Source organism: Antedon bifida, chromosome 10 (genome assembly GCF_963402885.1).
Source record: "Antedon bifida chromosome 10, ecAntBifi1.1, whole genome shotgun sequence".
NCBI lineage: Eukaryota > Metazoa > Echinodermata > Crinoidea > Comatulida > Antedonidae > Antedon > Antedon bifida.
Window position 1 is genome coordinate 6212461 of NC_136235.1, and position 27056 is coordinate 6239516.

General features: G+C 32.0%; 1 protein-coding gene across 1 annotated transcript; it reads left to right on the plus strand.

Moving 5' to 3' along the window:
- The first annotated feature begins 22594 nt into the window (after positions 1–22594).
- On the plus strand, positions 22595–25586 carry LOC144853925 (cephalotocin receptor 1-like). The gene has a single exon (XM_078711793.1). It carries the CDS (start codon positions 22630–22632, stop codon positions 23848–23850), a length of 1221 nt encoding a protein of 406 aa, XP_078567919.1. The 5' UTR covers positions 22595–22629; the 3' UTR covers positions 23851–25586.
- Positions 25587–27056: the final 1470 nt, after the last annotated feature.

A 27056-nucleotide genomic window follows, 5' to 3' on the forward strand; every position in this document is an offset into this window, starting at 1 on the left:
TTGAAATATAATTTATCAAATCCAAAAAAATATATGAAATCTTGTAATATAGATGAGGGGATATTAACAACAAACGCAAAACAGTTATGATTTGACGGTAAAGCAATATCTTTAGAGAAAATATTTTTTTTTGTACAAACCAGTTCGAAAGATTGGACAGAGGAAAACAAACATATGCAAAAGATAAATCAAAGAGTACGTCAAGAGGATTAATAAGAAATTGACTATACACACTAAACATGCCGTGAGGCACTGAACATTTGATGATGTTTTTAAAGTTACATTCTGCACACAAACAGTAATCGTAGATGACTTAAAGGTGGATTTCAACCCAGTCAGCTGTGTGTTAGAAAAACATAAAGCGGAACTATTTGACATTTAATGTCAATAGTGTTAAAGGAAAATCACAAAGAAGTGATATTATATCAGAAATATTATAGTATAGACAAATGTTGCTATTAAACTTAACTAGAAATGTTTAAAGAAATTAAATTACATATTATTATTCTTTTCTTTTTAAGGCTGTTTAACTACCCTCACACTTATTAATAATTATAATTTTCTGATTCTATTAGGCCTACAGTATGTTTTAAATAATTAATTATCAACCTCTTTCTTAATGTTAAAATGTGATACCCTTTTTTTGTATTGAGTATGGTACCACCTGGTGGCCTATTGATTGTGTTTTTGAAAATGAGAAGAACAAAGAAGATATTATATTAGAACACATGAAAATAAGCTAGAATGTTAATTGGTTCAGCGTCTTTGATTATCAATTACACGTGATCGGCTAGAACATTGTATGAGATTTGTTCCGACTTCCATAAAATGATCAAATGAACACCTCAGTGACAAGTTGCACTTAACATTTGAAAATTATATACATAATCCGTATTGCAAGATTATAGGCTATGTATCCTAAATAATAAAGACCGATTCGAGTAAATGGTGCAAAATCACAAAGAACTTGTGCAAAGCTTCACTCGTGGATACATTGAAGATATTTATCATTGTATGTTAAAATTTAGCAATAAAAGAGATTTGTTCAGCTGTCAAATGTTCACTATATTATATACTTGTACACTATACAAGATTATACTGTATTTATAAATCTTTCATTTATGGAGAGAACTTAAGAAATGAAATGCAAAACATGTTTTATAACGATCGGAGAACTTATTTGAAAAAAAAAAACAAACAAAACAAATACATTTAAATGTAGGCCTAATACATATATATAACCACTAAAATAATGATGGCAAAATTAAAATGACAGTGATATATCATTACGTACATAAACTCATATGGTAAAAACAAAATCCTCCATGAAATCTAATCTCGACAAACACATAATTTAAAATATACAATTTAAAAAATACTACATTATTTAACAATTTTGAAATTTAATTCATCTTTCACGGTACTGTCCTAAATATTTAATTGGATTTTTAAATGAAATGTAATATTTTGATATAATTGTAATGTTGAAACATAGTGCAGCATGCATGCTGCCAGGTTTTAATGTGTAATGTCATTTTTAATAAATATGCCTACCGATATAATTCTAATAAAACGAAATAAAATAAGGTGTATAATAATCTAGTCAACTGGATTTATTATCCACCTTATATTAATACTGTCCTGAATGGATGATATCCATAATCGTAAAACGAAATAAGAATGAACGTTTGATAAAAATGTTAGGCCTATGTTTGTTGATATTAATATGGACATACTGAATGATATACCGTAACCAGCTTGAAGGATGAATATAATATTTAATGATTTCCCCAAGGCATTTCTCTTTGAGTGATATTTTTCTAATCACGTCCTGTCACTTATAGTTTAAACTTACAAAAAGTATTCCATTTTTTTCAAGGTGCATAACGAAATTAATTAACGAACTTGTTAGTGTTGCAACCTCGGATTGAAAATTGATATTTCCACATTTTGCAATTATTACATTATCTGAACATACAATCGTCCCACTTCTATGCATTAGTTAAGTACTACATTATGAAAACATTGATGAAAAATACATATAAACATGACCTTGTCTTATTTTGTGATAATTAAGTTGTCGTATATTAAAGAAAGTAAAAGTTTTTTTAGGTAAGACTAAAGTTTTATTAAAGTCGGCACGAACTTGGACGTACGTGATCGTATACTCATTTACATGGCTAGTCGGCAAACTGGGTTCGGCAAACGGAATTATTACCGTTTATAATGTGTATTCTGTACTAGAGTTTCATTGCGTATTAGGTGCGCAATTACAGTAGGTACCTACTTGGACGTGATCGTATACTGTACTCGTTTACATGGCTAGTCGACAAACTGGGTTCGGCAAACTGGGTTCGGCAAAATGCGTTCGGCAAACTGGGATTCGGAAAACTAGGATAAACTGGTCGGATAAGAATTAATACTCTTTGTAAGGTGTATTCTGCACCAGTTTCATTGCGTATTATGGTTCGCAAAAAAGTTAATTAATTATTTATTTATTGTATACGTCATATCAGTACCAACAAGCAGTTTAGCATAACCCATTATGTGGTCTACTACTTGCTATTCATTGTAGGTTAATTCAGATGTCTTATGTTCGATTCTATAGTTGTCAGTGGCGAGGCGTATTAAGCCTGTAAGTCCCCAGTAGGTAGGCCTATATATTAATAATCACTATGTATAAGCTTCGACGCTAAAGCATATCGTTAGGCCGACGCAACTCTTCACGTTTTAATTGACTAGGCTAGATGGTACAGTGTATACATTTACGTACCACCATCTATGTATAGCATTCATAGTGTATGTCTCAAATGGTTTTTATAGTTAAATGACTGTTAAGCGTTATATTTGCCTATGTTGTACTGTTACTATTAGTCACGTCGCACTCGAAACAACACCAAACGTTCTTAAAATACATAATAATATTATTAGTATAACATCTAACAAGGATTTGTAAGATGTGTGATCCTCGTTTGACAAAGTCCGTCTTTCTGGTCATTACAAAAATCGAAATCTCCCATTAGCTTTGTGATGCATAAAAACCGACGTGGTGGTGTTCTAGTTTTAACTGCCTGGGTACTTACTGAACACATTACAGTAGTTTAGATGACACATTTCACATTTTCTAATAGCCATGCCTTTAGGAATCGTTGGAAATTATTCTATTGTGTATCTGTTATTATAGGGGTGTGTCATCTTATAATTAGGCGTAGTAAAAAGCTGAAGAAAATCGAGATTTTGATTCTTCTTCAAACTTCCATGACTTTTTTTATCTTCATTCTTTAACAGTTTTTGCAACCATTTTCATCAAGCCTAATATAAAAGTTCCACGTCATTTCAGCACCAAAAGGTGTGGATTAGAAGAAACAAAATGCTTTTCCATATCATCGTATTATCAAAAATTATATTCTGCGTATGTATCGTCAATACGTATCAATAATACGTACACAGTGCCAGACTGCACAGTGCTTGGCTGTCTTTTATGTATATTGCCTGGTCTTCGAATGAATGTATCTCTTTAGATTTGAACATGATGATGAGCACATATACATAGGCCTACTTATATTAGTGTCGTTACGGCAAGACTTCAGTAAACATTACACGGCGGTGACTTTCGCGAATTATCATTCCCAGCTTGTCGCCGTGTTAGTTTTTTCTTTTGCCTGCTGCGAGACGAGAATTGGCGCAATTCACATGTGATAAAGTTTCATATCATGTTGATAGATAATCCGACGACTCAATTGAGCTGTTCTTTTAAAGAAGATTCCATATTTTATATCAATAATGCTAACTCACAGTGGTGATAATGTATACTGTAAAAGTATTCGTTAACGATAGCAACAATTACATACTAAGGGTTTACATTATACTAATATAGACTAGTAATTGAATAGTCCAAAAGAAAAAAGTATCAAAGATCGTATTATCACAACCGAAAAAAAAATATTCTCAACTTCATTTTTGGTGACACAGACATGGTGTACCGCAAACCTGAATTTACTAACAATTATGGTATTCATAAATCATAAATAACAAATTACATGCAAATGTAGTATAGTATATTCCTATTGTTGCTCCATTGACAGATTAGTTTATTATTAGAATTATAATTGCTGTTGTGCTTTTGTTGCTTACGACTTATAGCAACACACTTATATTTGGATCTTTCTCACTCTCAAAGATCATCTCCTTAACTTATTAATTTCCAGTATAATTATCTAGCGGTTTTATTAGATATTATCTATACTTGTACATTATAAATTCACAGACAGTTAGAAGTAAAGGGTAGCCTAAACAGAATTACTTTTTATATTGGCGTTTATTGTCCAACACGGCTTTTACAAGAAATATATCGGTAAATAATAGTGTAGCAACAGACACATCATTAATGTGTCGACGGACAATAAAAACGATGTTGTACAGTAATAATATAAAGCAAGTTAACGTGACACATGACTGTGTGAAGGCTGCTGATAGGTTAACACTGGCTGCCACTGAGGGCACATGCTGACACACTGTTTCAAGTAACTAATATCTCTGTGCAGTAGTATTACAAACATATTCGTCTTCAACGTAGTCCCGTGTGCGTCTACAGATTTGAAGACAGAATTCATGTAAAATAGAATAAAGTAGTATTGCAGTGAATTCACTTCAGTAAGGAAGGAGTAGGCCTACACGAATGGTAAGTTTACAGTACGTTTATTTTGATTTATTTATTTTATGTTTCATAGGCCTACACATCCAACAGTAGGCCTAAGAAAGCCGATTACAGTGTACATAATGCGATATCGTGCTTATAAAATCATTTGAGATTTAGGAGTCAATCAGACACTAGGTCAGGATTGAACCCTGGACCTTTGGATTGAATTGAACGCACGTTAAGCATTACATAGCTAGTTTAAAGGTTTTAAAGATAGGATCAATATTACTAAATTATAATTATTTTATGGAGGATAATATTAGTTTCAGATAAGCATTTATCGTCGATATTGACATTACTTCCAAATAGTGCAATATTTGTAGGTAATTAGGCCTATTATTAACATTTTAAAGGCATCGGGAAAAATTCTAAAAAATATAATAATTATAGCTTTATTTATCAAATTTGGAACGACAAATAAAAGGCTTTTCAAGTGGTAGATATTGTAATTTGAAATGTAGTTAATATTTGTCGTAAAAAACAGTACTTGATTCATATATTAGCCGTTTATTTTCGGTACAACACAGTGTGTACACACATGTGCCGCTGTATCACAGAATTCGTCTGATAACTGAGCAAATAATGTTATTGTAGATACCGTACTAATGTTTTGACTGTTATTTTCTCATATGTCCTTCCGTCCATTATTGTCATATCGTAAATACTTAAGTTTATTTGATCGATTAATTAGCATCCGCGCGGCAACTGTACCAAAATAGACTATATAATGAATTCTATAATTTACGTATTATGATGATGCAGCTATTTGGTTTCCTCTTAAGCCAGTGCAATGTTGTGAAATTTAATTTCCCTCGCAACTGTTACAATTCACTGGCGTCTTCTATCATGTGATTGCAGCGTATCAATAAAACGCGTACGTGTATACTTAGGCCTACAATAAAAGCATTGTCCTCAATATTTTCGCCAATGAATCGTGTATATTAATGAATGTTTCGGGTCAAACATTGGCAGTAAGAACATATGTTTCATTGGGCTGACATCATTAGCGATCTGTGCTTTTGTTTTGTGTTGCTAGTATACGATAATATCCTTGATGTCATTGATTATCTCAATCAACGGCGCCGGACATTCGCGAGAAGGAGAAAAAGCAGACGTTTAGTCAGCTTGGTCGCCATCCCCCCTCCCCTCCTCCAACAGAGTCTAATGTTCATGACATTACATGACGTCATAAGTTGCTGCTTTATAGTGTTTGCGTTTTAACGTTGAAAATGAGGGAGACCATCCACCCCAAAGGGGAGAGAAACACAGGGTTTCCGGAATAGCTGATTTGAATGTAATTTAACAGCGATATTACATGCTACAAAGGCTATGTCTTGCCAGTTAATAAAGACTAGTTTTTAGTCGCGTGCTCACTATGTCGGTCGGTTGGTCGGTCGCTCGGTCAGTCGGTTGAACACTAACTTGTGCACGCGACTGCAGCCATGTATATGGCCTTGTTAACCGAATGTGTAATTAGTATTAGTTAATTGGCGCAATGTGTACGCACTAATGTCATATTGACACATGAATAGAATTTGAAGTTTAGATAACACGTATTTTGACATTCCTAAGTCCATCGTAATTTATTGGAATTTTAAAGATACGTCTGAAATAATGTCGGTTCTTTTTAGTAATGTACTCTTGTCTGTGGTGCTGCAACTTAAAAGGATATTTAGTGTTTTTTGTTTGATGTCACTGTCAGACGGGTAGCTATTGAGACGAGCAGCTATTGAGACTATATTAAGTGGATATAGAGCTACTTCGGGTTTCTCATACACGTTTTAAAATTAAACAAAATGTGTTTTATATTGTTCGGAGTTTAATTTTCTAAAATGAATGACTGTGTTAATAAGCTACTCATCTTAGTAATTAGAAAATATTTTTTGTACGATTAATTATTATAAACAATATAAAGATTTAATTCAAACTGCAATACAATATAATACTATTATAGATTAATTATTAGCAACAGATAAAAGGGTATCTTGTTAAGTTTCTTCCTAACTGGTTACAAGATACGTTTTAGAAGTCGTAAGGTGACTTAAATTAGTAATTAAATAATAACGTACCGGTATTCATTCTAATCTTATACGGTTTATAATAATTATTATTTATAATGATTGTACTGAATACCGTACCAAACGATTGTTTATAAATTTCTATCAATATTTTAAGATGATTTAAAATTGTTAGTTTATTTATTTTAAAATTAGTGTTTGGGAGTGGTTCTCCCCACTCACCCACCCACAAAGATGCATAATACTGCGGAGTCTGTCACAAACGCTAGGAAATGGAGATGGGCAAAAATAAGCCTCACGAGTTTCGATTTACACATTAGTACAACTATTCGCTAGGACTAACAGTCAGTAGTCCTCAATTCTTTGACATTTGTGTTCTTATAACAGTAAAATGTCAATTGCCATACAGTAGTGCAGTGCTTACTCACGGTGGGTTGTCTGGACCTTTTGTAGTAAGTACTCGCTCATTGATTCACAGGCTTAACATTTCTGCCAATTAGGAACATTGGTTATTGATCAGCAAAATCTATACAAACCGCCGCCGTCAAAGAGTTCGCAATTGCAGCATTGTAGAAAGTGTTTTACCACCACTTATATTTAATGTATACTTGGCCTATTAGTGATAATACCGTGCAGATCTCACTAAATGTCTAGATAAATAAAAATAAATAATATGATATGACACAATTCACTAAATTATTGAAGGAGAATTTTTCTCTGAAAGTTTTTTTTTTATATTTTGTAATGATGAAAATCTTTTAAGAAGAAAGTGCCTAAACTCACTATCAGTCAAAAGGGCATTAAAGGTAGAAAAGCATACACGAGTACTAAAAGCTTTGTAGAAAACCCCGGAAATCTTGACTTACTAAACCGACTAAAACCACTATGTAACAAATAGGCCTACAATTGTTTTAGTGTATTAGTGAATTAATCAGATTAAGAATAATTCCATCTAAATTATATTACAATCAACCTGATACAAATAGGCATATTTATTAATTTGCGTGTAGAAATTGTGAAAATAAACTTCTGTTTAAAATTGGAAGTAGCTTTAGTAAAAGAAGAAGAAGACACCGTTTATTAATATAGGGAAATTAGCGCCCCCAACGGTTTGTTATTATTTTATACTCAATTGTAAGCCCATTTCCATCAATTGCTTCCTTTTATAATGCTTTTTCCCTGTTGCTAGCAACCTAAAAAAATCAACATTATTACATTATTGTTATATGTAAGCAATGACAAATTTCAAGCGTATTTTCGATTTGTTTTATGATTATAGGAAATGGTTTTAATGTGCATACCTATTGATTATGAGCTATTTTTAGGTGCCATATTAAAAACATTGGATGTTTGGCCAGCTTTGCGAACTTCCGCTTTCTGCTTAACCAACAAATCATCAACTATACTAGTTATAGTAAAACTATAGTCACACTTAAACTATTAAACATTTTAGTAACGTTAAAAATAGATAATTAAAACATAAATCATCACTAAATCCCTCACTAAAATGGACGAACATAATAATCGGTAACATAAGATGATTATTTGTATTTACTAAATTATTATTTTTCTTGGGTTACGATCATGAACTAAATTTGATATCTACTTAAATATACATACTGTCGCTAAACGATGGGTTTTCTAACCTTTACATAAGATTGACAAACAACAACAACCAAAGTCAATGGTTAGAAGTTGTTCCGTATAAAGCCACACATGGTACAATGGGATTGAAATGAGACATGTCAAATAATATAGGGATAACTATTAAATAAACTACTATTTATCTTCTAGTAGGAGATATTCCAGAGTCGAGTTTTTTAGGGTTATGGGTAAAGTAACCATTCCAGTGGAAAACATCTAAATGGGAAATACTTTACTTTTTCTGTTTAGACTGAAGAAGAAGCAAGACTCTGGTATTCACTTTCTGTCCCTATTACAATTCCGTAACTTCAGTAACTCAGTTAAAAGGCTGATGAAAATAATAATGTTGAAATATCTGATTGTCCTAAGGGTTGTGATTGCTCCAAAAGGTTGAATATTCAGTTAATCTTGTGTCGTGTGTAACCTTGCATATAATCATGTGTACACAGGGGACTGGGAATAGTAGGAGATCAAGTTTACCATAAACTGTCCATTATCATCAATTCTTGGTTTGTGACACACCGAATAACAACAATAAATTGCCATCAACAATAATGAATATAAGACGTATGTAAAATGTATTGAATAGCTATTAACGTTTGATAAATTGCATTATAATTGATGATTATACAATATATATCGAGATGATATATGGTATTATCATTGATTGACAGTGCTTGATAGTATCTAATTTTCGCTTGTAGCGTTAAATTGATTTTTTAAACCACCAGAAATTCCGATGGGACGGGATTTTGAACCCTTCCTGAAAACAGGTTAGTTGTTTTTCAAAAATGTTCAATTTTATAAGAAAATTGGCAGTTTACATGTGAAGCGATGCTGAAACGGTTCGTGTACAGGGAGTCATTAACGCATTGTCATGGGACCAGAGCCATCGCTTTACTTATCGTATTGGGCTTAGATCATTATAATGCGAATAAAACTGATAATCGGAACGTGCTTTGCATATAGGAAATTTATAAAATAAATAGTATAAAAGCAACTTCGCCAATTATCGGATAAAAACGGATAACAAACTTGATGGAACGATCAAAACGTCAGGATTGTTTTTATATACCTAATCAAACGTGGTGCATTCGTTTTGTTTACTAAGCCTGGCAATTTGGAAATCACGATTGAATATCTAGAGTTAATGAAACAATAATATATTATATTCACAACAATTCAAACCAATGCAACAGCATTATATGAAAATAGGTCTATATTGTTTGAAGGTTTGCATGGCGAAATCAAATGTTGAAAGTTTGCGGTACACCACGTATATTAGTTCTGAAAAAGAACTGTTGAGTTTCTCGACGTTTCGATCAATATGCTTTGATCGTCCTCACAAACATTATATCAATAAAATAGGTCTTCCTGTACATCTCCTTGTAAACTCTCATGTTATAATTATTGTTGGTAGTGTTCATATTTCAGAAAATGCACTACATGTATACACATTAATTAAGTACGGTATTATGAGGTAATAATTCTAACTCAAATTACTAAATCTGAGGTATTCAAATACATGTTTTAACATGAAAAAGACAAAAACCATACTAATTAATTATAATAATTACTATTATTTTAAAAATTCTTTTTTTTACAAAAAGATTTATCTTTAAAGGAAAAACCCAAATAAATTTGCTTTTGAAATAATTTAATTTAATTTTGCTTCTACATAAGACTAAATTTAAAAAAAATGGATTTACATCTATTTTTATGTCTATCATAAATATTAGGTCTTGTTGTATTCTTCCCATTTAGCACTATTGGTTTTCTAGATGTTAACATAAGGGAAATCATATTTAGTGTAATAGACTAAATTCAAACCAGAGAAGAGTAAATTACACACTTAACTGATTAAACATTCAGGCCTAGTCATAAACAGATTTGTGATTTGAAGTACATAAATATTACATTAAAAAGTCTGTTAATGTTTCACAACAAAATAGAAGTATTTATATTATTTATATTTATATAGATTTTGTATAGTTGTTTGTAAAGAAAAATAAATAAGCGTTCAGTTTGACAGTTCCTTTTTATGGTTCGAAGTCATTAACGAACATTTTATCATTTCATGAGATTATTATCTTATACCATCTGTCTTTCACATGAGAATTTCACCTAAGAGTTACGAAAGGTGAATTTGACTAGAAACGACCGACGCAGGTGAAACTTTTCCCTTTCATCTCCTAGTAACCTTCATCGCTTTTGATACATCCGCCGCGGGTTGATCCTCCTCTACATCCCGTTAGTGTTTAAAAACCCATGGTAGTCGTTAGCTAAAAACTTGATCGATTCTATCTCACTGTTTGCGGCTGAGGATCCAAGAAAATATGTTTGAAAACGAACAAAATTGCGCTATAACTATGCAATTAAATACAATAATGTCTATTGCATAGTCGTTTTTATTCTCATCATTTAAATAGAAGGAATATAACATGATGCAATGACCATTTAAAATGCTGTATTTATGCTTTTTATTGAAGGTCCCTGCATATTTGTTTTCCGTTTATTTTACCAGACAGATATTCCCGATTGATATTGAGCTTTTAATTTTCCCAAAAATAAAATAAGCATCACAAGCTGATTTACATGAGTTTGAATAAAGTCGTTAAAAAAATGCAGGAAAAAATATATTCAGAAATTGTAGTAAAAAATGTTAAAATTAATTGTTTAAAATATTAAAAAAGCTAAATCTGGGAAAACGTATATTTAATGCAGGATATATCAACTGATATGTAAAATGTTTTCTAAAATCCAGTTGTTTCACTGAATGGTATAAACTTTAGTAGATGGAATTAGGCCCTCGGTTCAAAGGGTAATCGACCTTATGGGTTCTTGTTTTAATTGTTGAGAGGAGGATTAGGTTCAATTATCAGATATCTTGCAATCTCTCGGATTTTCAGAGAAGGTCTTTAGGAAAAGTATTTACGCATCTCGGACGTGAAAATACTATGTTTCATTTGGTCTCAAACTAACTTGTTATGACACTTTATTTCTTTTAATAACCCAATGGAACACGTATGTTAACACTTGTAATTTCATGCTAATGATTTCTGAGGTTATCTGTCTTTGTTTTGAAGCATTAGGTCATGGTCAGTATAAAACATACTCATAACTCAAAAGTGGAAGAAGGGGTTAAACCAAAACAACATCACAAATGTAATCATTTTAATGTTGTCTAATGAAGATCTAAAGATATTTATTGGTTGTTTATGTCATCCAAGAGATAATTTACTATTGAATTTCGTATTAATACTTGTTTTATATAGTACACGACCGGTAATATATCAAATGTTAAACATCCCCACAATCTTTAATTTACGTCATCAAGACTCTATTCGAAATTGACGCATGCGCATACTGACTGTTTCGTGACTTTACATCGTATAACTTTTCACAAAATATTGAATAATTAAAAAGTACGTATACAATTTTGTATTTTGTTAAAGCGTCACGTCCGATATTTTATCTATTTAAGTATTACTGTTCGCTAGGTGAATTGTGAAAGACTCGAACATGAGTTTAGATCATCTTCGTTCCAATTTACAAAATCGTTTTGTGCATGCTAAAATGAAGACGGTCTTCATCGCTTTGGAATCCTCTTCCTGACCACATTAAGAATGTACTGTCGATGAACCGTTTTCAAAGCCTTCTTAAGCTCTGTCTACACTATCAAACTAGTGTAAAAAAAAAGTGGTATTGGTCATTGTGTCACTAACATATATTTGGAAACATCACACTTTGTTTGCCAAACTGTAGTTTGATAGTGTAGACAGGGCTTTAGAGATTTAACAACAGTAGGCGTTAAAAATCTAAGATATTAAATTATTATAAAAACATGAACTGGTCACTCGGCGGATAACGTGATGTTTCTATGATTCGGATAGAGTTTAGACATACGCTAAGAACACCAGCGTAGTTTTAAAATGAATCAAATCATATTCCGACTGTTTCTGTCGTCTTTAACCTTCGTATAAACTACAGTCTTGGTGGGCATAGCGTTATTAAATTATCAGCTAAATATTATACAGAAACTCTTTAATATGAATTGTGTTAAGAAATGTATGCAAAAATATGAATTGTGTTAAGAAATGGCTAAAATGACTATGTTAAGAAATAAATATGCTAGAATATGAATTATGTTAAGAAATGTAATTCTAAAATGATTATGTTAAGAAATGAATATGTTTAAGAAAATGAATATGCTAAGAAATGAATAGGGCCTACGCTAAGTGAATGTGTTAAGAAGATTTAAAGAGATGTACTATATATGTTAAGTAACAATAATTAAATATATTTAATATAATAAATTAATATATTTTTAGTAATAAAAGAAAAAAAACTCTTTAGGTGGATTAATACGCCATGTTTGTTTGTTTCGAAGTTAATTTGTTTTGGAAAGTATTGTCGCTGTGGGTATTTTTTTATTTATTCTTTATACTGGGTAACCTCTTCAGTAAAAAAACTGTTCTCGCAGAGGACCCAGAACAATAGGATGGGGGATGGGGATGTACATTTATGTCACATTGAAATAGCATTTCAACAAATAAGTTGATTCAGGTACAATATATATCTTTAGTTTTTATAAGTTAATGGGCTTTTTGTGTGTTACTATAGTGGACTTTAAGGAGGATTTTAATTTAAGTAATTGGACAATAAAACAGTTGTTATGTCTGTATATTCTGAGATCAGTCATATTTTCCCGCATCACTTAACATTTATACGAATTAATCAATAGGCAAAATGCCAACTACAAATTGAGATTAAATCGGTTTTCGTTTGAATTCCACTCGCTGTTTGAAATTTGTATTTTCTTGTTGCGAATAATTTGTTTCGTCCTCAAAATTTATTAAATTATTGATGCCCCTTGTGGACTAGCTATCTAAAATAATGTCAAATAGGTTCTTCCTTCCAGTTAATTATTATACAAAACAAATTCAATCACATTCATTCTCGTGCATTTACTGTAGGGCATTGAGTGTACGAGAATAATGTGATGTTTTATATTATAGTTTACCAGAAGGACGTATTGAACATTATTTTAGATATATAGTGCCTCACGTTAGTATTTGTAGACTACATTACTTTGGGACAACCCCTATTTAGGGAGCAATTCGTCTATTAAAAAAGAATGGGAGAAAATATACGGTATGTTTAACACTCCGTCCAACCACAATTAAAAATGTAGCCTATAATGTGAGATCTGTATAGCTGTATTTTGTGGATATCTGTGTTTTTTTCATTTGCGGTTAAAGCGCTTAGTTCATACCACGAGGTGGTTTCATTGGGTGAGTGATCCCATTGGTCAAAAGTAGTATGAGACGCGTCAGTTAGCAATATGGACATGCGCAGATGTCATCAATTTGATGGCGTAATTAATAAGGTCGTGCAATCGAGACGTTTCTCAATCTCATGGCCAGATTGTACGGGATCTTATAATAAAATGAAAGATAACTATGCTGTACTGGGACATCCTTTTTTATCTAGGTTTGCTTTGAATCTAAGTATAAATTTGTACAAAATTAGGCTAGTGCTACACGGTAGCCTCATTCGTAGTGTGAAACGAGTGAGATTACTGGATTCAATTTGGTTATGCCCAGCCTGAAACGCAGCTCCTCTAATCCTGTACAGGTGCACAAAGCTGCTGGAAATAAGTAGAAACGCCCAATGGGAAACAAGTCATTTAAGACATAGTGTGTAGTATTTTCCATTTCAAATGATAGGTCAAACTAAGTGTAGCGTCATACTTTGGAGAAATGACGTAACCCAATTTCAATTTAATTCAAGTGGCGATCAAGTTCTTTAACATAATTTGACGGTCACAAACGTAACAAATCCCTCTCGTAATTATTATGTTTGATGTGCACATTACAAGTATGTAATTATGGGTATTAGTGAGCTTGACCTAAACGCGTGCAGATAACGCTAATGTCATCGTCATTATTCATCCTATTTTGAAACTTTGATATCATTACAATAAGAAATTATATTAACATTCCGTATGTATGCTTATTGTTTGGATATCGCTAGTATTTTGAAGCGATATTTAATTCACAAACATTTAATAAAGCAATAGTATTGCGGTAATTTATTAGTGGACGAGGTCCACATCTACAATTAGTTCATATTTGAGCAGGGTGCGCGTGAATTCCTAAATGTGTGTTTATTATTGGGCATGGTGCATTTAAAACAAGTGTATCTACTTGTATTGGTGAACTTATCCTAAACGCATGTGTCTACTAAATGTAGGCATGGTGAGTTTAACCTAAACGTGTAGTATCAGCTTTTGGCACGGTGCGCTTGACTTCAACGTGGGTGTATCACCATTGGGTATGGTGTGTTTAACCTAAACGTGTGTGTATCACCATTTGGTATGGTGCGGTTAACCTAAACGTGTGTGCATCACCATTGGGCACGGTGCACTTGACTTAAACGTGTGTCTATCTACTAGTAGGCATGGTGCGCTTAACATACACGTATGTTTATCATCACTGGGCACGGTGCACTTGACCTAAACGTGTGTGTTATCACCATTGAGAATTTTGCACTTGACCTAAACGTGTGTGTATCTACTAGTAGGCATGGTGAGTTAAAACATAAACGTGTGTGCATCACCATTGTACACTGCGGCTTTATCTAAACATATTGTTGGTATGGTGTGCAGATGTTGATCTATTATCTATCAGATCAACATCTGACTATAATTATTTTGGTTTTAGAAGGTTGACCGAAAACTGTATGCATTTTAGAGACAGCAAACATCTTGAAGAAAAACAATAAACCGTTTAATTACACCACAAGCGAATACCTATGGCAAAACTTTTGCGCTTGCCTCTGTATACAAACTTGTCTCAATTAATTACAATTCTAAATCGATCATTATTATTCAAATTTAGTTACGAAAAGTACGTCATGGATATAAATCTCTTAATTTAGTTGGCAGCACATTTAGGAATTTTGGTATTAAATATCTGTAAATCAAAACTATGTTTATTGGGATTTCATGAAAGATAGTGCATTTTAAAGTTTCAGAACATTAGGCCTTAATGGTTCATGTGAGAGCGAATAATATGCGTAATCACTATAAACCACTGAGTGGCGCATTCTACTTTTACAGAACATGAGATACTCGTACACCTGTGGTATGAGTTCATCATTAGACAGGCTTCGATTGCTCAGCATGTTGTCAAATATGTCCTACTTTATTGGCATCGTTCACAAAGAAGAACGTGAACTTCAGCATCATACAGGTGCAATGCTATTGATGAAGATACCCCTGCCCTGGATAGCCTAATATTTCTGGGTCTAATCTGACAGTTAATTGGAATTTTCCGTAAAACTACAAAACTCACTTTTTTAACAAACAAATATGTATTTGTTCAAGTTCAAGTATACAAGTCAATCATATCCATCGAACTACACCTTTATTTTAGACTATTAACACTACCGTTATTATTACTTCCTTGCATAATGTGTTGGCTTTAGTGTTTGGGATAAGAAGGTTTGGAGTAACATGCAAGGAAAGTAATCTTGACGAGAAAATGTTCAAAAACTACCGATGCAAATTAGTTTTTCAGTTTAGAAAGATGTTCATCAGAAACCACGCTAGCTTGTAATTTTGGCGCTCCACATGTGTAATAATTATTTATTCAGAAAAAACATCCGCATTACGGCTGCAGAATACATCTCAATTCCTTGAAGAAAAAAGTTATTATCTAAATGATGCTTTTCCGTGAAAACTCCTTAAAGGCTCAATTAGGACTTCCATTAACTTGAATGACTTCAAAATATGGTTTGAGTTTTAAATGCATCCTTTCTAGCATCGCGTGCTGCTATTACGAGTTATATTATCTAATACAATTTTCGTTTACAATGACGTCGACTGGCGAATTGGGACACTAAATAGATTGTTTATAATCGCTGTTGGTAGTAATTTTGAAATGGTGATAATGAAAGTATTATAAATAAATTACGCACTATTGTTGTGATTAGACAATTTACTACATTTATAAATATATGTAGTAAATCATGTAACAGTAACAATAGGACGTGTTGTTTAGTTTAATAGCGAATCAGGTGTTTATCACTCAAGTGTTTAAACGTGATTGATATCACTATTAATGGTATAGTACAAGAGTATAACGTTCATAGAAACAGAAATTGTTGCACATTATATTTATGCGTAATAATCTGCGCTTAATATCATGGATTCATTGAAATAATTGTGCCAACATTCTGGAAATCAATTAAGTAATTAGGTTGAGATATTATGAAAGTGCTTTTCATTTAAAAATCCACAAATTACCGTATGTTTTTTTGCCCAACGCGGCCATGGATGTGAGGAAATCTGAGCATCCTCAATATGTACACAATATATCTGAGAATTTAGTTAATTATAGACCATCCGTCAATATCAAATAGTTCGACATTCAAATGTTAAATTAGTTTGATGACAATTTTCATATAGGCGGAATATATTCTGTTTGACATTTAGATATAGTTAGTTAGATATAACTTCATATTTCAGATAAAACATTTTCTTTGCATTAGCTTATTTTAGTACGAATGTATAATAGCTAAGAATTCCATAAACATTTTGTAAACTTTTTGTTTCATATTTGGACGCAATTCACAAATCAAGGAGAAATCGTGGAAATGAAATACTTTTGACTTCAGATATAAAACTTTATAAACTTCAGACTAACCAAGCATAGGCCTAATTGACGTTTGTTGTGAGGTTATGAAGCTAAATTGTACTACAGAGCAGGGAAATAACTAGGAAGTGTGCTAGTGTTGTTAACAATACAAACTATTATCTTTAAGATATTATTTAGATAAAATAGTTATACTAATATCTAGTAACATCTTAGTCTATGATAATGTAATGATGGTATTTAAGTACCGGTATGTCCAGTAACTTACTTGCAGTAATTGTTCGATGCTTCACAAAGGTGATGACTGTGATAATTATGCAATTATTAGTTACTTAGCCTCTACCAATTTAATGGTAAAAAGATGACAACATGGTTCTAATAGACCTTGCTAATCAAGAAAGAAAGCTCTGTAAAAATCGTGATACACATTTCAGTTACAGTAATATGATTCCCTATTTTACGTTTAATTGCAAAGAACTCCATTAAGCACTGGTGTGTCCATCTCTAATAGACATCAATTATAAACTTTATTACAACTGCGCAAATCTTCGTCTCAATAATTCAATCATGCTCATCGTATGCCTAATTATTAACTTATTTTAATTGCTTGATTGCGATGAGTCTATTGTGTACCAAGGTTTACTGAGAGATTTACATTAATATGGTATTACACGCTAATTTTCCGCTTTTGATAAATAACCAACCAACCTTGCAAAATAATAAAAAGTAGCTGCGTAAGATGAGAATTATAAACGTCACAATTAATTACATTCCTGGACATAAAACACCATATAACGTTTTACATGAGTATAGTTTAGGATATTAACGTTTAGGCAATGAAATATGAGAATATTACATACAGTCATTCATTCTATATCTATCAATCTAGATATAATTATCCATAAAATTGTATCTCCTCCAGAAACCACTGAGACAGGCAAGTTTCCTTGCAAATATACTGTACATGTTTCGCGTTATAGGCCTATAGTCACATAACAACAATAATAATATATTTATTTTCTCCCAAAAATATAAATAAATGCATATATAAATGAATAACAAATACAGGAGGGCAGACAAACTGAGGAACAAGTTCCTATAATTATAAAGGTTTTGACTGCCCTTAGACAAGACAATATAAATTATAATTTAAATTTAGAATTAAATTAAACTAGCGTTTATCAATTCAATTTTTATTTACCATAGTTGCTGAAAGAAATTTAAATTGATTATTTAATGATGGAGAGTTACGAATGTGAATTGGGAGATTGTTCCAAATGGCATTATAAAAAGAATATTTAATAGAGTTGCAACAGACAAAAGGGATACAGAGAGTAAGGAAAGAAATGTATAGGTTGCTAATTTAAATTGATTATTTAATGATGGAGAGTTACGAATGTGAATTGGGAGATTGTTCTAAATGGCATTATAAAGAGAATATTTAATAGAGTTGCAACGGACAAAAGGGATACAGAGAGTAAGGAAACCTCTTCGTTGATTGATTACAAAAGGAAAAGTGATTCCAGTAAAGTTTGTAAAATCTATAAATTAAATCCGTGTGTAGGTATCACAGTCGGGTATACAGCAACACACGTAAACAACACACTACATTAACAACAACTATACAAAAATATTTAAAAAAATATAACATAGAGACAAATCATACTATTTTTTAAATAACATTATTTCGCATAGAGTCACGCGCATATCTGTAAATTATATTTATTTTTTAATGACAAGGTCACACATAACCTTAAATGTGTGCTAAATTGTATTATGCTATAGGAAACTTAATTTATTTACGTAAATTCTTACGTTCGGCGTTTTTCCCAGATTTATTACATTTACGTAAATGTTTTTACAGAGCACTTCTTGTCAATAACGTTACCCCGTGGCGTTGCTGTCAGCCACTTTCTTTATGTAATTTCATTTCCTTAAGTAGCTTTAAAATGTATATTGTCTATGATTTAACCATTTGCATTGGATAAGTGCTATTCAACGGAACAACACTGTACAATAACACGTGTCAAAAACGAAATAATTTTCAGTATTTAATTACTAAAAAGGAACCTGCAAAACATTTAGGTAATATCAAATTAGTTTATACTATTTGGCTATATAAACGAGAATTAAATCCTTCCAGGCTATTCTGATTCTCAGCTTAACCTAAATATTTTTTTTTTATTCAGTGTAGATATATACGTAGTCGATAAACTTTTCAAACAATTATTTTGTCTTCTTGGAATTGCTTGATCTACGTCAATCAACATACATCATGTTAATAAATATGTTATATTATTATTGTCTAGATTGCCATAGAGCGTCCAATATACAGTATAATATTGAGTCTCATTCACAACAAATAACTACCGTCGTTAATAGCCTGACTTAACTTCACCGGAAAGATGTAGCTTTCTAAAATTAATTTATAAATCTAAAATACGATAAAAAGATAAATTAATTAAATCTATAAAATTACACGTACGTTAAAATTGATTATTTTATTTTGCTGTAATAACATAGTTTTCTACGTAAATTGTAGTGATGTAAGTACGGTATATCAAGAATATCTGTGGTGCTGTACAGTGATAATAAAATCATCTAAATTAGAAACACGTCTATCTACAACACTTACGACTAATTAAACCAGGACAACTTCAATACTATAAATATTTGATTACTTCATTTTAAATATACAGTAGGCCTATATTAAATTAATTTTGTTCGGGTTTATGCGCCCCGTACCACACAATCCGATTTGTTATGCCCAATATTGTTTTTCCAATTCCCATAGAAGCCTCACGAATAACGTTTAATTTCAGCCACACAGCAACATGTGGAAATATCTTTAAGTTGCACCAGTCTATTCCCATCTGCACATATCTACGCAAAAACGCACTAAGACACTTTTCAGGGGAATGGAGAGACAGAGAGAAATTATAAATAAAATATAGAACCTAACTAACCTACGCTTTATGTTGATACCATCATTCTCTTTCTTCTTAAACAGATAAACCTCAATCTAAACTTAATGAATGATGGCTCACAATATTATAGTCTTCTAATGTACATTTTCGAAGCTTTCACCATGAGATAAATAATGTTGTTTTTTTTTATTAACAAATGACAAATACGTCTACATTAAAAAGGATTTATTTGAATTATTTGTCTGGATATGATGCTTAAATGCCATCTCCCTGATCTATCAGAAGCATATATCCTATTTGACATTATTTATACCTTTAATATTATACTATTTAATTACATTATAGCCAATAAATAAAATATAGGGCCTACAGCATTCCATTACATGAATTATAAAATCAAAAAGAAACCAACTTATTATTGTTCATACAACATCGCCGATCTTGATTACAAAAACGAGCATTAATGGCGGACTAACATAGCACTAGAGTAATAGCATATTATAGCACCGATAGTTAAACTTACCTTGGAATCATCAAACATTTTTTTTGGTGTTTTATTGTCATATTTTCAAAATTGGTACTTCACTTTGAATCATATAAGTATTCCCATTACAAATATCTGGTATTATATTATAGGCTACAATGTTTTTCAAATTGTTTATTTTATTATCATATTTTCAAAAAATGGCAGTTCACTACATTATTTTCAACATTTTGTTTGTTTTGGTGGTTTTTTGTCATAATATTGGGACTTCCCCTTGTACTTTCGTATCGTATTTCCAGTATTTTGTTTATTTACATCCAGATCTACATTTAATTCCAGACTTAAATTCATGTAATTACCACTCAACGTTTATAATTACATTGTCAGTAAACATCGTTAAGGGATTTAGAAATTCGGCTATGAGCAACTATTGCATGCTACTGTTATTAGAAATATGTGTAATTAAGTATTTAAACGAATGTGACATGGCCGATATACTGTGAGTCGGATCTTTAAAAAATTCTGACCTTCTGGGAATATCTGTCATTAAATTCAGAAACTCCAATTAGATGTAGAATATGTGTTTGTGCTAGCTGAGTGGAAACGTAGAAGATAATCGTAGAAATATAGATGATGACAGTGATGGTTTCAGGGTTTTTTTTCTAGAATTGTTTAACCCAGAAAACCGAAAAACACCAACTATAATGCATAAACAAACTCAACAATATATGGTGAAAACATTTCATCCACATATGCAAAATCAACCATAAAAACATCCATAAAAGTGTACAAATGACCACAAATGAAACACAACACCAACAACCATGTAGAAATACACCACCAACAACCAACTCACAAAAACTACTACCAATGGTACAATTATACTTATTAGCTACAATATAAAAAACACCAATTCTGTAGCTGTCATGAGATAGATTCTAACTGACTATTGCACGTCATCTAGAAACGAGTCTTCTGTATTTAGTACGTTTAACTTAATAAAATACTCGATACAGCTAGATTCAAGATGAGTCAGTTACAATCTATCTCATAACTTTTATTTGGAATTGGTGAACAAATGTGGTAACGCCTTGATCATTCCCAACTACTATCGCCCAATTTGTAACTTTTTAAATTTACGCTACATGTTCCTTTTGCAGAGCTATTAAAAATGATCCTAAAAACGAACGTGTCTAAAGCTTTCTATCTATTCTAATGAAATTGTAAATTATTTTTATTATTCCTTGCTTTCAGAGTTTTCTAATTGTTTAAAGATTTATTGTCCTTGAAACATAAAAAATGAAGGTCAAAATATTCTAAAATTTAAATTGGCCATACCAAAGTAATATTAAAATTATTCACTTTAAGTCGAAAATTCGAGCCAAAAACAACAAGTTTACATAATTAAATTAGTTGTATTACATTTCGAGCGAAAGTAAACATAGATTTCAAACCATGAGTATGCATTATAGATATGCTAATTAGGATTGTTTACAACTCGTCACGGTTGAGAAATTTTCACACAGATCGCGAGGAAGTTTTATGATTATTCAGCGCATACAGCCAAACAAGCGCGTTGCATTATGGGATATGTTTTGATCAAAAACTGTGACAAAAAAAACGTCTGTATTTCAGTTAAATTATTTTGTTTTCGACTAATTTTTGGTGAAAGTTAATAACTATTATGATACTTCAAAATAATCCACTTTTTTCGAAATCTTTTTTTTTTTTTTTTGAATTAGTCAGAGAGAGACAATACACCTTTAACTTATTTCAAATTCAATTAAAAATCCTATTGTTCATATTTTTCTTTTTTTTATTCAACAATATGATCAGGTCATATATAAGAATGATATCCATTATTGTTTGTAATTAGTAATAACTATTTTCGTCTTTTTTTTTATCACACATATAAATTTTTATTACAGTACAAAAGAAAGAAACCGAATGCACTCGGTTTGGCTTTATGTTTCCTTTAGCATAATCATGACTAAAACGACAACAAGAGAAATATATTATTTTAAACTCGATGGAATCTTGTATTGCATAGTTAAATGATAATTTTTACATGTTAGAAGCCGCCTAATCGTTTTATTGTCTTTACACTTTATTAATGACCGTTTAATGTTTCTTTTTTTTCCTCATTTCAGATTAACCTTTGAGGTTTGTCATTACAACTAAAAACGTATTATCTAAAATGGATACCGATCAATTATCCGGAACGGACATCACAATAATGACGTCATTAGACATGACAATGGCATCATCAGAAATGACAATGACGTCATCAGAAGTTAAAACAGCCTCGACATTAATGTTTACAAATAACAGTATTGAGATTATTCATAATGTTGCTGTACGTGTGCTGACCATGTGGATATTGTTCACTATCGGGGTATTAGGCAATTGCCTTGTTCTGTTTTGGTTATTGATAAATAGACACAGATTTTGTAGACGTGTCAACCAGATTATCTTAGGCCTGACATTTGCCGATTTATTTGTCTGTTTCTTTGTTGTCATGGGCACGGCTATTTATGAAATGCTTCAATATCACTGGTTTTTAGGAAATGCTATGTGTAAAATTATTATGTATATGCAGAGTGTGTCGATTATGGCTTCAAGTAACTTACTTGTGGTGATAGCACTTGACAGGCACCAAGCCATACACAATCCATTTCGTAAAACTATTTCAACAAAGAAATTAGTTGGTTTAGCCTGGGGACTAGCGTCACTTACTTCGATTCCCCAGTTATTTATCTGGCTAGAGAAATCAGAACGGGATGCTGACGCAAACTACTTTGAATCATGTACAACAGAGCTATTCATCAAACCAAAATGGCGACGCAAAACGTACGTTGCGTACGCCGCCACAGTGACGTTTGTAATACCGCTTATCATCATCGGAATTGCTTATATAAGAATATGTATTCGAATATGGAATAAGGCGCAAATCAGTGAAAATAAACCAACAAAACGATCAAGAAAACAAAGTCACCGTTTACAGCTTCAGAGTACCGGAACCCACACGTTAATCAAGGCTAAATTTAAAACGTTAAAAATGACGTTAGTAATTGTAACGTTTTTCTTTATTTGTAGTATGCCGTATTACGTTTGCGAGTTGTTGGTATCATTTCATGAAGGGGAAGGCCCTCCTATGGATCAATCCCTTTACGCCATATTTGGAATTATGGCCATTAGTAACTCGGCTGTAAATCCATATATTGTGCTTCTTTTTAATTGTAATGGGCAAACCGGTTCTCTTAAAAACTGTCGATATTATGTTCGGAGGAAACCAAGTGATCGGTCTACGTCAAGAGTAACCACTAAAAGCTGCCTTATGATGGAAGATAACAAACGAAATGGAGAGAATAAACAATTAAACTTAGTGCTATTGAATAACACTGAAGTCGAGCACTAAAGAAGATTGATTTCTTACGATATTTAAAAAAGAATTAATTCAACTAAAATACAATTTTATCAATTATTTTGTAATGCTTAATGTAATATCTACTTTATGTTGTTGTAAATAATTATTGCATACTAGTAATGTATCACATTAAGATACTACATGAAGTACCGTAGTTTTAGGAAGTACAATATATTGTCTGTAAAACTATAACTTGGCGTGCCTAGTTAAGATATGGGCTTAGGATAACAAGAACATTTACCTGAAGGTAAGAATACAATATTGTACGCATTTGGTGAGAACTCACAATAATTGCTGCGTGAGCCTTAAATTGGGCGTACGCGAAACGCAATTTGACCATTCAGTAAGTTGAACCGCGTCGCTTGTAATTGGCTAAATTTACTTGCGCGCATTGTTACTGTACGATAACCGGGCTTCTATAAGCATTTGCACTTACTAAATTTACAGAAATCGCTATGTAAAGAGTATATAAAACCATTTCTAATTAACTGCTGCGTCTAATTGAGACGAATAACCTTTCGCTATGAACTAGCAAAATGTTTCACATGCCACCTCTTTATATTAGGCCTACTCGTTTACAGATGACGTCACAATCGGACTTGAGTGAATATTACGAATCTACTAGAACTTGAGGCATAATTATTGACTCGACTGACTTCACATGCTCTATGATTTCATGGGAAGTACTGTGACTTGAGTTGTTACAACGACAAAGATTTACAAGAACATTGCATGACCTACACAGCGGATTAGTCTGACGCAGAAACGTTAATTCTCCTAGATTCAATGATTCCCCTGAACAAATCTTTTCTAGCTTAAAACTGAATGAGCAGAAATAAAAATGTTAACAGGAATTTAATGAAACCGATCACAATCTAAATTACTGAGTCAGGACGGGCCCGGCATTATAAAACAGAACATATTCATTACTAAGTCGGTAGTTAATTAACTATTAACTAATTAATGGTGTTTCATGTACTCGGACATATCTTAGAGGTTTGTGGAGCAAGTTATAACTTGACTACGGTTTAAAAAAATTAAAAAATGAAGACTACTATAATTGGCATATTTGTTAAAAATCACGACACAAATACGAATAAACTTGAGTTAAATTACCATAGGAAAAGTTAGTATATAAGTAACTTAATTGTATATTTGTTACTCTTTGTTATTTGGTAAGTGAAAAGTGAGTTTACGGAACAGGATGGTAGGAAGAGAACGATTGGTTGGTCGTCATCCTATCATCCTATTTGTACTCATGATGACGATGACGTGACGTGGATGATACCTTTGAAATAAATTGTGATTGTGTCCTTTAATGCTAAGCCATACCAGTTCTACCAAGCACTAAAAGTTTAAAGTTTATAGAGTTCTAACTGCGTTTTCATCCATAAAAGTGAGCTGAGTTGGCGTGAAAAATGTTTTAATCGAACAGCCTCGAGAATGTATACAATTATAATGTCTGAATTTCGTCAAATGTTTGCGTTGACATATATGACGGCAAACTACAATGTTTAACAAAAATGCAGTTAACTCATCTCAATATCCTATTTTGTATGATGTACACATTTCTCCCTTAGGTCGTTAAGTAAATTTTGAAATTTGAGTAAACTATGGATTATTATACTGTTTTTAGAGTAAAATACATGTTTACATGTGTTGTGTAGAGGAAGTAAACTGTATTGACATTCGAATTATGCTATAGTAACATAAAATAACTTGTATGTATGTAAAGTTTACGATAATAAATGTATAGTATACAAACTTTTAATAATTTGATGTCTGTATGTATTATTTTTACATTAACCTCTAGACAATCACAGATAAGTTAATTGCTCCATGACTTAATCGTTTTGTTTCGTTTATTTACTCGACCAGCTTAAGCAAAATTAATTGCTAATTCAAATGAACTACAGTATGCTATCCGTTAAATATAACAATAAATTCATAACATTTGTCTTTTTATAAATGTTAGGAACAAAAATTAAAACAACAAGAAAAAACAAAAGAAGAAGAGAGCAAGAATGATTGCAAGAATCATCCTCATCTCTTGATCTTGATCTTGATCCTCATCTCGATCTACGTAAACATTTACATTAAATTCAAATCTCATTTGGCTGCCTCTATTTTTAATAATTTGTGTACTTTTGTCACCTTTTGTGGGTTTTAATAAGTGCGTCTAAAATGCATTTTTTGTTTGTTGGAATTGAATCCTATATTGTCTTTATTCAGCCACAAATTCCTTTTCGCTTCCTAAAAAAAAAAGGATACCTATTGACTCGCTTTTGTTCTACTATTTAATATTCAGGCATATTTTTACCTTGAAAATACATAGGCCTAATAATAGGATTTATATTGTGATACAGTAGTATACCTCTGAGGCAATAGTTCTTTTAATGGTATGTCACACTATGGCATTACGCATAATGTCCACATCGCGATAGTCAGTCATAACTATTCTACAAGAGTTTGAAAATCAACCACAGTTTGTTTGTTTTATGGTTCAAAATGTCGGTCCTCCACACAAATGATGCTAACATCAAGAGGGCTTTCTAATATACACTTTAAAATGTTACTATTTTATGAAAGTGATTACACGATCTGCGATTACCTTAATTCATATACAGTAGATAAGTGCCAAACCTGCGCTGTCAGTTACGAACTCAATTTAATTTCCATGTGATATTGCTTATTTGCACCAATAATAATAATAATTTAAACATTGACAGAATGTTGTATGGTATGTGTTCTCCTATTAACGTTGACAAGAAAGTTGTTATTAACGTGAGTGAATGTTGACGTACTGTATGACCTGCCTGACAACAACAATACAGGACCTACAAAGACATTCTTCTGTGAGACTCGAACCTACAATCTTCATCACTACTAGCCTTGAATCATTTTAAAATAAGTTAAATACGCATCATCTTCGCAATGTAGAGAATTGATTTAAATTGATCGATCAACGAGCAAAAACGATGAGACGTAAATCTATCGTAGATCTAAATATGATACGAACCTTTAGTGTAGCCCAATAACCATGTTGACAAATATCTTCTTTCCAATCACAAACAAATCGACACGTCACGGTGCAAGCGGCTACACATCGACAACACAACATAAAAACTCACCCCGTGAATGGTTTCAGGTATAATAATCCCAGATACTTTAGATCATTTTCAAGCATTCTGTATAAC